At 40.9% G+C, this 12730-nt stretch overlaps 1 protein-coding gene across 2 annotated transcripts in view; it reads right to left on the bottom strand.

The window, feature by feature from the left end:
- Positions 1-12730, bottom strand: part of TSEN54 (tRNA splicing endonuclease subunit 54) — a 46854-nt gene that overhangs the window by 515 nt on the left and 33609 nt on the right. For both annotated transcript variants that reach the window (XM_040331611.1, XM_040331610.1), the window contains 4 exons: positions 9828-10444; positions 9635-9695; positions 7490-7606; positions 1516-1520 (listed from right to left, as the gene is read on the bottom strand). In XM_040331611.1, coding sequence (XP_040187545.1) covers positions 1516-1520; positions 7490-7606; positions 9635-9695; positions 9828-10444 — 800 coding nt within the window. The remainder of the gene's footprint in view (positions 1-1515; positions 1521-7489; positions 7607-9634; positions 9696-9827; positions 10445-12730) is intronic.

The raw sequence follows: 12730 nt of genomic DNA, 5'->3' as shown, positions 1-12730 counted from the left end.
CAAAGCTATAAGAAGGGAGGACAATGGCTATTAATTGCACCAAGTAATAAAGGTTTAAGTATAGTGTATTTTTAGTTAACACATAGTTTAGGTTACTATTGTGTTGTCACTTTTAATGTGACTTTTACACAGATGTAATTTTATATTTTTGCTATTGTATAAAAAAAGAGACTTCAGTGAAAAAACAAAACAAAAAGACACTGCTCACCCTTTCCACGCTCCAGCTACATCCTCCTCTGCTGGATGCCAATCAAATGAAGCGGAGCATCATTCAACCTACTTTCTGTAAGCCCAGGTTATCATAGATACTCCCCAGGGGTGTATCACCAAGCAGCCTGGACTGATAGAAGAATGCTTTATCTGCATTCCCTGCAGCATGGATGACCATCCATTGCTGGAAGAAAAGTAAGAGTACCCCACTTGTCACGTGACTGTGCAGAAGACATCTGGAATTTATTCAAAACTTTAATGCATGTGAGCTGCCTAATCTGAAAGTTGGGCTTTAACCCCTTCCTGCCCTCAATCTGTATATTAAAGCGGAGGTTCACCCTAAAAAACAACTTTCTACCATGCCATCCAGCATACTAGCGTCAGCTACAGTATGCCTTTATTTTTATTTTTTTTATCGCTGTACTCACAGTTTAATCCATTAGTTTTGTTTCAGACTCCCGCGGGGAAAGGCGTTCCTATGAAGAGGGGAACATGATTGACGGCCGGCTATGGCGTGTCGCGCGTTCCGAAAATAGCCGGAGTAAGACTCGGCTCTTCACGGCGCTATACGGCGCCTGCGCACAGACTAGGAGCTGACTGCGCAGGCGCCGTGAAGAGCCGAGTCCTATTTCGGCTATTTTCAGAACGCGTGACGCGCCATAGCCGGCCGTCAATCATGTTCCCCTCTTCATAGGAACGCCTTTCCCCGCGGGAGTCTGAAACGAAACTAATGGATTAAACTGAGTACAGCGATAAAAAAATAAAAATAAAGGCATAATGTAGCTGACGCTAGTATGCTGGATGGCATGGTAGACAAAGAATTTTTTTTTAGGGTGAACCCCCGCTTTAAGGCAGCATTGTTCTGGGAAAACATTGACAACATCCTCCCCTTGAGAGTCACCATCAGACAACTGTGCGACTGTCGGTTTTCAATCCCAGCTCTCATTAACAACTCCAGTCCCAACTGATGATTAGGAACCAACTAGTCAGCTATGACATTACATGCAGGCTACAGACTTAAATGGCAAAATAAGCTTTTAGCCTGCAGATGAACACTGCCACCTTATGGATGGGATCTGCTGTGCCATCTATTGAATAATGCAGTTGTCATATAAAATTTCATTAAAAAAACAAAACAATAAATTAACAAACTAAAATCTGAATTCTTTAAACTTTACTGTTCTTATTTTTTTTTATTAAAAAAAGTATATGCTTTTCCCCCAAAAAATTGCGCTTGTAAGACCGCTGTGAAAATACAGTGTGACAAAGTATTGCAATGGCCGCCATTTTATTCTCTAGGGTGAACAAAGCTACAACCCCAGTTATAAGAGGGTGTGCATACTTATGCAATCATCACATTATATATTTATTTTTATTTTTTACACCCCCCCCCCCCTCCCTTTAAAATATATATCAGTTTGTTTTTCAACCGAGTTGTACAGTTTATAGGTCACATTAAAAGGTGGAAAACTTTCTGAAATGATTTAGTTTTCCATCACAGAAACCTGACATTATAACACTGTAGACTTTTTAATATCCACTGTATATACATACACAGTGCCTTGAAAAAGTATTCACACTCCTTGAAATGTTCCACATTTTGTCATGTTACAACCAAAAAGTAAATGTATTTTATTAGGATTTTATGTGATAGAGTGGCACCAAATTGTTCAAGAAAAATGATAAATGGTTTTCAATTTATTTACAAATGAATGTGTGAAAAGTGTGGGGTGCATTTGTATTCAGCCCCCCTGAGTCAATACTTTGTAAGTATTTTTGGGGATGTCTCTACCAGGTTTGCACATCTAGAAACTGAAATTTTTGCTCATTCTTTACAAAATAGCTCAAGCTCTGTCAAATTGGATGGAGAGCATCTGTGAACAGCAATTTTCAAGTCTTGCCACAGATTCTCAATTGGATTTAGGTCTGGACTGTAACTGGGCCATCCTAACACATGCATATGCTTTGATATAAACCATCCATTGTAGCTCTGGCTGTATGCTTATGATCGGTGTCCTGCTGGAAGGTGAACCTCCGCCCCAGTCTCAAGTCTTTTGCAGACTAACAGGTTTTCTTCTAAGATTGCCCTGTATTTGGCCCCATCCATCTTCCCATCAACTATGACAAGCTTCCCTGTCCCTGCTGTAGAAAAGCATCCCCACAACATGATGCTGCCACTACCATGTTTCACGGCGGGGATGGTGGGTTCAGAGCGATGTGCAGCGTTAGTTTTCCCCCCACACATAGCGTTTTGCATTTAGGCCATAGTTACATTTTAGTCTCATCTGACCAGAGCACCTTCTTCCACATGTTTGCTGTGTCCCCCACATGGCTTTCCACAATCTGCAAACAGGACTTCTTATGGCTTTCAACAATGGCTTTCTTCTTGCCACTCTTCCATAAAGGCCAGATTTGTGGAGTGCACGACTAATAATTGTCCTGTGGACAGATTCTTCCACCTGAGCTGTGAATCTCTGTGTCTCCTCCAGAGTTACCATGGACCTATTGGCTGTTTCTCTGATTAATGCTCTGAAGACAGATAGACCCAGAGGACTGACAGATCATGACAATAGCCCTTTCAAAAAGCTCCAAGAATGTTTTTATACTGGAGAATGTCTACAAGGTGTTATATAGATGGTACTATACACCAGCTAGACTGATCCGATTCATTCCATCTTATCCCCCACTCTGCTTACAGGGATGTTCGCAGGAAGGTACTATGGCTCATATTTACAGTGATTACATCTTATAATTTGAATATCGTACTTATGTGCATAGGCATCCTCTCTCTACCAGTTGAACGGTTTTGTATTTATTATTTAACAAATTTGGATGTCTGGGTTTTAGTCCACCATGCACTACAGCCTGGAGTATATTAAGCTCTCTTTATCAAGAACTTAAAGCGGAGTTCCACACAAAAGTGGAACTAACGCTCATTGTACGCCTCCCCCCTCCGATGCCACATTCTTGGCATTAAGCTGAAAGGTTACACTGCCGGGTTCCCTTACTCGCAATGGAGGCATCATGCACACGACAGCTCATGGAAAGTTTAGTTGCGGTGCCGACATCGCTGGACTCTAAGACAGGTAAATGTAGCTGCTGGCTTTTAATTTTTGCAGTGGTGGGCAGACCTCCGCTTTAAGTTGATATTTTATATCATATTTGAGAATTATGTAACATTGTTTTTGCGCCCCTCTGTTCTGATCTTTTCCTTTATGCCACGTTTGATGTAACCATCTCTTAGTCAAACTTGTTGAATTTTTTATTTTTTTTGCAATAAAATTCTTTTGAAAAAAAAAAAAAAAATCCCAATAAAATACATTTACGCTTTGGGTTGTAACATGACAAAATATGCAACATTTCAACGGGTATGAATTAAAGTAAGGGGGTGTAATGGCGCTTACTAAATTAAATAAAAATAACTAAAAGTTAATCAAAGAATTCTTAAAAGGGTGTCCAAAAATAACTGTGAGTAAATAATATGTTCCACTTCAGATCCAACCCACCCAGCATCAATAAATTGATGTAGAGGGCAAGGAGAGTGGAAAATTAATAATAGAAATAATTGTGTAGACAAACGCGCCACAAAGAGCACCGTGCTACCAAAATCCGGAATCTTCAAAATGTTAACATAAAAATAATATAACATTTATATATCGTAGACAAAGATGCTGTGAAATGTGAAGAAATGTATTCTTCCTAAATATTGCTACATTAATGATAAAGTGCAATGTGCAAAACATTTTTTTGTGTGAATACAAGATTGAGTGAGAACAATCCAAATCAAATAAAACACAATGGACTTGAAATCATGCATCAGTGAACTATAAAAACGATCCAAAAAAATTGCAGTAAAATAATGTGTGTCCCATACAAAAAATCCCTCCGGGACCCCGGAGAGCAGTTGGTGACGTCAACCGCTCGCGGCCGCAGACCGGAGACATTTCTTGTACTACACGCTGATGACTCATCATTGTTTGTGAGTGTATTTTCTTGTTTTACCTATTAAACTAACAAATGAGTTTATGCTATGTGAGCCTTCCTATCTTTTATCCGAGTGTCAGTGCTGGGATCTGGGAGCATCTAGCTGCGGGATTTGGAGCAGCAGGCTGGCTGTGGGAGGTATATTCTTTACTTCACAGCAATACATCAGGCTTTATCTAAGCCTTACTAAGGTAAGGGGCTGGTGAAAACGCTCATCCTTATCTACTTGCACTGAGAGACATTTGGCATTTATCCTTTACCTTTACAAGCACGTGTGCATGGTCATTCATTCTTTGCACTGAATCATCAATTGTTGGTGGAGCACAGAAATCAGTGATTGGAACTTTAAAGATATTTATTCTGGAACTTTGGACTTTGCATTATTTGCACAACTTGTGCACTTGTCACTTTGGCATGTTTTAATTTTTCACTCTATTGGATTTCAATCCCTCGGAGGGATTTTTTGTATGGGACACACATTATTTTATTGCAGTTTTTATAGTTCACTGATGCATGATTTCAAGTCCATTTTGTTTTATTTGATTTGGATTTGTGCTCACTCAATCTTGTATTCACACAAAAATTTTTTTTTGCACATTGCACTTTATCATTAATGTAGCAATATTTAGGAAGAATACATTTCTTCACATTTCACAGCATCTTTGTCTACGATATATACATTTTATATTATTTTTATGTTAACATTTTGAAGATTCCGGATTTTGGTAGCACGGTGCTCTTTGTGGCGCGTTTGTCTACACAATTATTTCTATTATTAATTTTCCACTCTCCTTGCCCTCTACATCAATTTATTGATGCTGGGTGGGTTGGATTTGAAGTGGAACATATTATTTACTTAGTTATTTTTGGACACCCTTTTAAGAATTCTTTGATTAACTTTTAGTTAGTTTTATTTAATTTAGTAAGCACCATTACACCCCCTTACTTTAAATCTTGACTGTGTGTGAACACTAATAGTCGTGGCTGCTGCTCTAGTATAGTATATTTGTTATTTAATTTAGATCTCCATGCTCTGGTTAGTTTGATTTGCGCATTAGTTCCCCCCATTGTTCAACGGGTATGAATACTTTTTCAAGGCACTGTATGTATGTATGTATATCATTTTTTTTTTAATTATAAAAAACTGGGTCTATAAAAGTAACGCCTATGCAAAAACAGATCCCTTGTAGCAGTGGTGTATTTAGGTTTTGTGCTGCCCTAGACCAGACTAAACTTGTGCACCCCCTAATTTAAATATGACACACCCCTTCCTATTAAGGCCACACCCCTTGCTGTTTAAGACCCGCCCTGAAATTTTCAAGTGGGGACACTAGTTCTGAGGGCCTGGGGGGGGGGGGGGGCAATGGAATCCCTCCATTTGCATAGATTTCCTCTCACTTCCTGTTTGGCTATGGGGCAGGAAGTGAAGGGAAATCTCTGCAGTGGGACACAGATGGTAAAAAATAAACTGACAGGGGCTATAACCCTCTCTTACTCTATCCAAAATGAAAAAAAAAGTGTTGCCTATAGTTGTACTTTAAGCACAAATGTATGATAATTGTATGGAGAGGACGAAGAAGAAATAACTATGCCAAGGGTGCAGCAGAAACAGCACAGTGAGGAAGGTTTGTGGTCCAGGATGATAGGACAGTCAAAATTAGAAGCAGCGCCCCCCTCACCCCCAAACAGTTGTGGAATGCTGGCCGCCCGCATACCAGAAGCAGTGCGGCTGCTTTATGGGGGCGCTAGACTAATTTGCCTCTCAGCCCAGTCTGCCCCATAAGACTGGCGCTACACTAACAGCGACGACTCTTTCCTTGCTGCCCTAGGCCTGGGCCTTGTTGGCCTAGGCCAGGATACAGCGTTGCCATGTAGTACAAGAAGCAAATGTCACAAATCAGGATGGCCAGGGGAGTTTCAGGGACCAATTTAGGCAGTCATTTCAAAACCTTCTGCAACAACAAAGTTTGCTTTAAACATTGAGGGAAAAAAACCCACATGATGTCATTGGCATTCTCTTGTGGTTATGAACATGCACAATGGACGACATTTATCTAAGTGTCTGATATATAATGTGATCAGGTTACAACAACCTCCAGCAGCGATCAGATGTTTCCAGTTTCATTCAGTCACATGCAAAAGAGGAGGAAAGGAAACATAGCGCAATATTGTACCATATAGATGTGGATAAAGGTTGCACTTGGTGCACTCACGTATCCTCGCTTATAATATAGACAGGGTATGTTGCCGCTTAGTTTAAGTGGACTCCTCACTCTGAATAGACATCCGATGGTCCGTCACTGTAGGCTCCTCCCCCACATGTATCGTCACACGTCACGTGACTTACCCATGATTAAGTCACGTGACAATACATGTGGGGGAGGAGCCTACAGTGACGGACCATCGGATATCTATCCCGAGTGAGGAGTCCACTTAAACTGAGCGGCAACATACCCTGTCTATATTATAAGCGAGGATACGTGAGTGCACTAAGTGCAACCTTTATCCACATCTATATGGTACAATATTGCGCTACGTTTCCTTTCCTCCTCTTTTGCATGTGACTAAATAAAACTGGAAACATCTGATCGCTGCTGGAGGTTGTTGTAACCTGATCACATTGAAGTTAGAGCTTGGCAATTAGGGAAGGAGCACTGCAGACTGACTGATTCAATCATCAGGACTTTTGATCTACTCACATATATATTAAGAGTTTTTTCACTAGGTTTTTTGCTTGATTGTATATGTACGATTCACATTGCACATGAGTTAATACGAGCGCATCAGTATTTATTCATTTATCATTTGGTTTAGTTCACCGTTTGATTGCTGCTGTATTATTTAGTTATTTTTTGTGTGGTTTCTTTGAGATTATTTGTTAGTAGCGCTGTAGTTCTTGTTCACTTTAATATTCTGATTGAATCCAATAATGTTTTTATTTTTTACTGCCGTTTCAGCCATTTTGCATATTTAGTGGGATCGAACGGAAAAGAAAACAGCTGGATACTAAAAGTAACCTTAGTGCTCGTTTTGGACACCAAATTGGTTAAAATGTTTGAATGGTGGATGGCCAGAATAACACCAATAGGGATCATGTGCACAGAACCGAATATTAGCACACACAAGCAGCCACTTGGTTTAGCTGATTTTAGTCGGTAAAGGATAACAATGTACCTGGCATTATACATTCTCCCACTCACACATGGTGAATCTTCCTCATAGTGACAATGACAACTAAACTAAAGAGGAAGTTTGTGTGTTAATCTGAGCAATAGGGTTTCACCCAGCTACCCACCTTCGTACACACAAATGTGCATAGGGCTTTCCTGGTTTAGACTTCCTAAATACCGAGGTTCCATCAGCCTGATACAGGTTATAGTGGATCTGTGGAAGGTTTGCCATCTTTTGAATCCTGGTAAAGCAGAAAGGCAGTTATGTCGGTTTGGCAAATCTTATAAGGTGCCATTAAAGCAAACCAAACCTAAAATATGTACATCCCAAAACTAAACTGCATATGACAGTCAAAAAAATTAAACCTACTACAGACAAATACACTACAGATGGCAACATTAAAATGAGGCAAAGATTTTTTTCTTTTCCCAAATTCCACATCATGACAGACCTCTTAGATAAGTGATTTAAGATTAAGGTATCCTTACAGCAGGGCTGATCATGTGACCACTGTCCCTCCGGCTCCTGATCATTAGACCAAGAGCTGTCTGAGTGCTTGGTCACTGTGCTGTGATTGCGCTCTCAGCGGAGAAAGCCCTGACACCCATGGATGCACATGTGCAAAGCATGAACGTTAAAGCCCACCCTCTCTGCCATTACACATATGCATATTTTTTTGCAAAAAAAACCCACTTTCAATGGTATTTACCAAACCAAAAAGGGAGCATCAAAGAAAAGTTGATTTTAGGGTTTACATACACTTTAGTTTTCTTTAATCTTTTTTAACTCATTTTATTTACACCTGGGGGCAAATCCTCCAGCAGTGAATCAGGAAGGTTCAATTGCCAGAATCCCTTTTAGTAATATATATAGGATAGTATAGATTAAATGATGATTATATATAAAAACACGGTACAAGAATAAAACGGTTCAGTCTCTATAGTATTAAAATACACAAAACAGCACTAAAAAATCAATAATGATAGACTCGTGGTAAAAAAACACTGAATACAGAAAGTCTTAGATGTAGTCAAGGTGATGTAAACAATCCAAAGTGTTGAGTAGTAATCCTAGCATGCACCTTCCACCAGGGAAAACTATGATCTTAATCCACTGCGTGATGCACTCTCCCCAAGGGGGTTAAACTCACCAGAAAACTGAAAGTCAGAGCCTTAAGTAAGCAAATACATCAGCCACTTTGTCACGGACAATCACCAGCGGGCAGGGACAGCAGGCACAGGAGCTCCACACAAGGTCATCAAAACAAGGAACAGCAATATAGTGTGATCCTGTTTATTAATCCAAAGTAGCCCATACACTGAAAGCCCCCTTAAACCTATCTACGTACATCAAATCACAATACAATGAGCATGAAAGTGACCCCAGAGGGCGCTATCACCAGATCCAGCCATCCATGGAGAGCAGGAGAGAGCGTGACCCACGACATCCCCGCCAACCCAGAAGTGAGGTGTGTGCTTCACCCTCTCCGCTCTCCACCGATACGGTGTCTGCAAGGATTCCCCTGCTCTCCATGAATGTCTGGATCTGGTGATAGCGCCCTCTGGGGTCACTTTCATGCTCATTTTATTGTGATTTGATGTACGTAGATAGGTTTAAGGGGGCTTTCAGTGTATGGGCTACTTTGGATTAATAAACAGGATCACACTATATTGCTGTTCCTTGTTTTGATGACCTTGTGTGGAGCTCCTGTGCCTGCTGTCCCTGCTCGCTGGTGATGGTCCGTGACAAAGTGGCTGATGTATTTGCTTACTTAAGGCTCTGACTTTCAGTTTTCTGGTGAGTTTAACCCCCTTGGGGAGAGTGCATCACGCGGTGGATTGAGATCATAGTTTTCCCTGGTGGAAGGTGCATGCTAGGATTACTACTCAACACTTTGGATTGTTTACATCACCTTGACTACATCTAAGGCTTTCCTTATTCAGAGGTTTTTACCACAAGTCTATCAATATTGATTTTTTAGCGCTGTTTTGTGTATTTTAATACTACAGAGACTGAACCATTTTATTCTTATACCGTGTTTTTATTTTCCTTTTAATTTTTAAACGGCTGCTCAATGGTTTTATATTAAAAATGTTACTATTCTTGTCTCTGTAAATGCTGCTTAGGTATCTGTGGGTTTGATTTGGCGCTGAGGGGGTGTTCTGCAGGCCTTTATATACACCCCTCTATACAGATGATTATATATATCTTGTAATAAGTTGTATTTAACCCATGTAGCAAGAGAAAACCACAGATACTCAGTACTTACCTCTTGTTCTCATCCAGCATAGTAGACTGGCTCATTACTGTGATCTCTTCCAAAACAGAAGCTTGATACAGAAATACAGACATTAAAAACGAAAATCCCATTAATATGAAACCACAGGAATAAAATAACAAGACAGAAAAATGAGGAGATTGAAAAGTAATTGTAAAAATAGAAGTACATGCAACATCATCACCTGTAGATTTAATAGATCCAGGCCTCAGCAGTGGCTGAACAGTACTCTTCCAGAGATGTGGAGGTCTATCTTGGTCTTGCTGACATGCATTCTCCTGCAGGAGCGCCTTGTATTCCTTCCAATTGGTGCATTTCTTTACTTTGGGGTCAGCATTGATACTGATTTTGTACTTGCGCTCCCAGTCCCATTGTTCTTGCTCTCTTCGAGATGCCTTCTCCCTACGCAAGTTCAGCTTCCCTAACCAACATGATATGTCCACGGGACGGCCAGACACGTTCTCTGGTATCAGAGTCGGCTCTGGGTCTCGAAGCTTAACACAGGGTTGATCAGGGGCACAATTTGGAAAACAAAGTTTGGCAAAGTCCCATTGAGAACTGGTTGGAAATCTTGATGCTGATTTGCATGTTTCTAGGGCAAGCTGAGAAGACTTGCATGGAGATTTTTCATGGGTATCTGAATGGCATCTGTCTATTTCTTCGATGGCTTGTTGACTACTCTGATGTAAGGGCACTGTGGAAGATGGTGTATTCTCTTCACTGGGGCAGAAGGTACTAGCAGCAATCACATTGATTTGTTCTTTGCCATTGTTTATTGAGGCTTCAGGCTTTGATCCCAAACTGCAAACACAACAGTACTTGTAATTTTCATATTTTATTTTAAAGAAACCCAATACTAGATATTATGTCCAGGACTCTCCCTCCTGATTGGCTGAGACACAACAATGGCGCCACTGGCTCCCACGGCTGTCAAAGTCAGTTACCCAATCAGGGTAGAGAGGGGGCGGGGGGCGAACAGCAGCTCTGTGTCAGAATGGATAGACAGAGCTGCAGCTCGGCTTGTGTGCCCCCATAGCAAGGTGCTATGGGGGCACAGGAGGGAGGGGCCAGGCGCAGCAAAAAGGGACCCGAGAAGAGGAGGATACAGACTGCCCTGTGCAAAACCAACTACACATAGGAGGTAAGTATGACATTTTTTTTTTTAAATAACAAACACAAGACTTTACAATCATTTGAAGTCTGATATAATCAATAAATCCACAATGTGGGTCCTTCTCCGGATTCAAATTCAGCACGGCAGAAAGCGTTTTTTTTTATATTTTATATATACACACACACATACATACACACACACAGGGCCACTGAAAAGGCAGCACTGCCAGCCCTTCTGTACTGGGCCCGGGCCCCATCAGTTCCAAAGGGGAGCCCAGTTACCTGCTGAGCAAAAGGGTTGGCTGTACTGTCTTATCTGCTTCTGCCTCCCCCTGCAGTGTTGACAGCTTCTCCCCCCCGGGTGCACTCCAAACGAGAGGACCTAGCACATGCACCCCTTCCATCTGCTGTCCGGGTTCCCCCATGTGCCCCTTTTCCCTGCAGTGCTGCTGGCTTCCCTCCTTTCCCCTCTTCTGCGGACACACAGGGGAATGTTTCAGGATGGAGAGTAAGGGAAGGGGACAGTAAATATATAATTTATTGGCCCCTTCTTTTCCTGAATGAACACAGTGAGTGATTAGTTGATCAGGTACCAATGACTCCTGTGTTCATTCATCGCTGAAGCATCGTAAACTGTGAAGAAAGGGACTGATAAATCGATGTCCTCAGTCACTTCTGGCCACGGTTGTGGCTGTCAGATAGAAATCACGGGGCCCCATTCAGCCTAACAGCAGCCGTGTGTGTGTGTGTATATATTTATATTATGCATTCATACAGTATTCAGACCCCCTTTCACTTTTTTAAAATTTGTTATGTTGAAGCTGATACTATAGTTCTCTTTACTCTACACCTCTGTATGAAAAAAACAAAACTGACATATCACATTGGCATAAGTATACAGAAGCGCAGATGCCTCCCATTTCTCTTGATTATTGCTGAGATTTTTCTACACCTTGATTGGAGTCCACCTGTAGTAAATTGGTCAAAATAACTGCCTGCAAAGCTCGGACACAGGATTATTGCAAGGCACAGATCTGAGGAAGGCTACAAAAAAATGTCTGCTGCACTGAAGGTTCCTTAAGCCTCGTACACACGACCAGTTTTCCCGGCAGGAAAACTTCCAGGAGAGCATTTGCTCCCTTAGCAGTATTCCCGTCAGGAAAACAGATGGGAATCCCGACAGGAAAATAGAGAACCCCGCTTTACAGGATTGCATGACAGCGCAATTATTTATTAAAGTGAGGCAGTGCCAAAAAGCAAACAATGGCCTGATCATGAATGGGGGTAAATCTTTCAGAGGTCAAGTGGTCAGGGTGGAATTTTTTATTTTTTTAATAAAAATCTGATTTTTTTAAATTAAATCAGATTTTTTTTATTTTTATCAAATTTATTTTAATAAAATGCTTTTGGAGTAAAAAATCGATCTAAAATAAGGTTTTCTATTTAGGATACATTAATAATTGAGTTTATTCAGCATGAAATGGAGCTTAGTTATGTAGCATGAGGCTGTATATTCTGCAATATATACATTTTTGGTAAACTCATTCAATGAATCCAAGCTCTACAAGCTGAAATAAACTGCATTGATGCATTAACACAATTTCACAGTAACCATGAGATAAAACCCATTGTGTACACTACAAACTGTAAATGATTGAATCGGTTCTGATATTGCTGTTTTACTAACCTTATTATTCTCAATAGGAAAACTTAATTTTGTTTGCAAATATTAAAGATTCTAAATACAAGCAAGAATAAGTCCTTACATTTAAAGAGCACCTGTCATTTTAGATCCATCATGGCAGCGCCTGTTAGCGGGCATCCACTCACCTGCTGCCACCATGTCCCTCACCTTGTTGTGTCACTGCCCCATCACCAGCCGTCCCATTAAAGCGAATAGGACTGTCGTTGAGTCAACAGCGGGTCAGAGGAGGAGCCGCTGCAGGACAGAGATGACAGTTGCTCTTTAAAAAT

This window comes from Rana temporaria, chromosome 12 (genome assembly GCF_905171775.1).
Source record: "Rana temporaria chromosome 12, aRanTem1.1, whole genome shotgun sequence".
NCBI lineage: Eukaryota > Metazoa > Chordata > Amphibia > Anura > Ranidae > Rana > Rana temporaria.
Note: the sequence above shows the minus strand (reverse complement) of the source record. Positions and strands in the feature narration are given on the sequence as shown.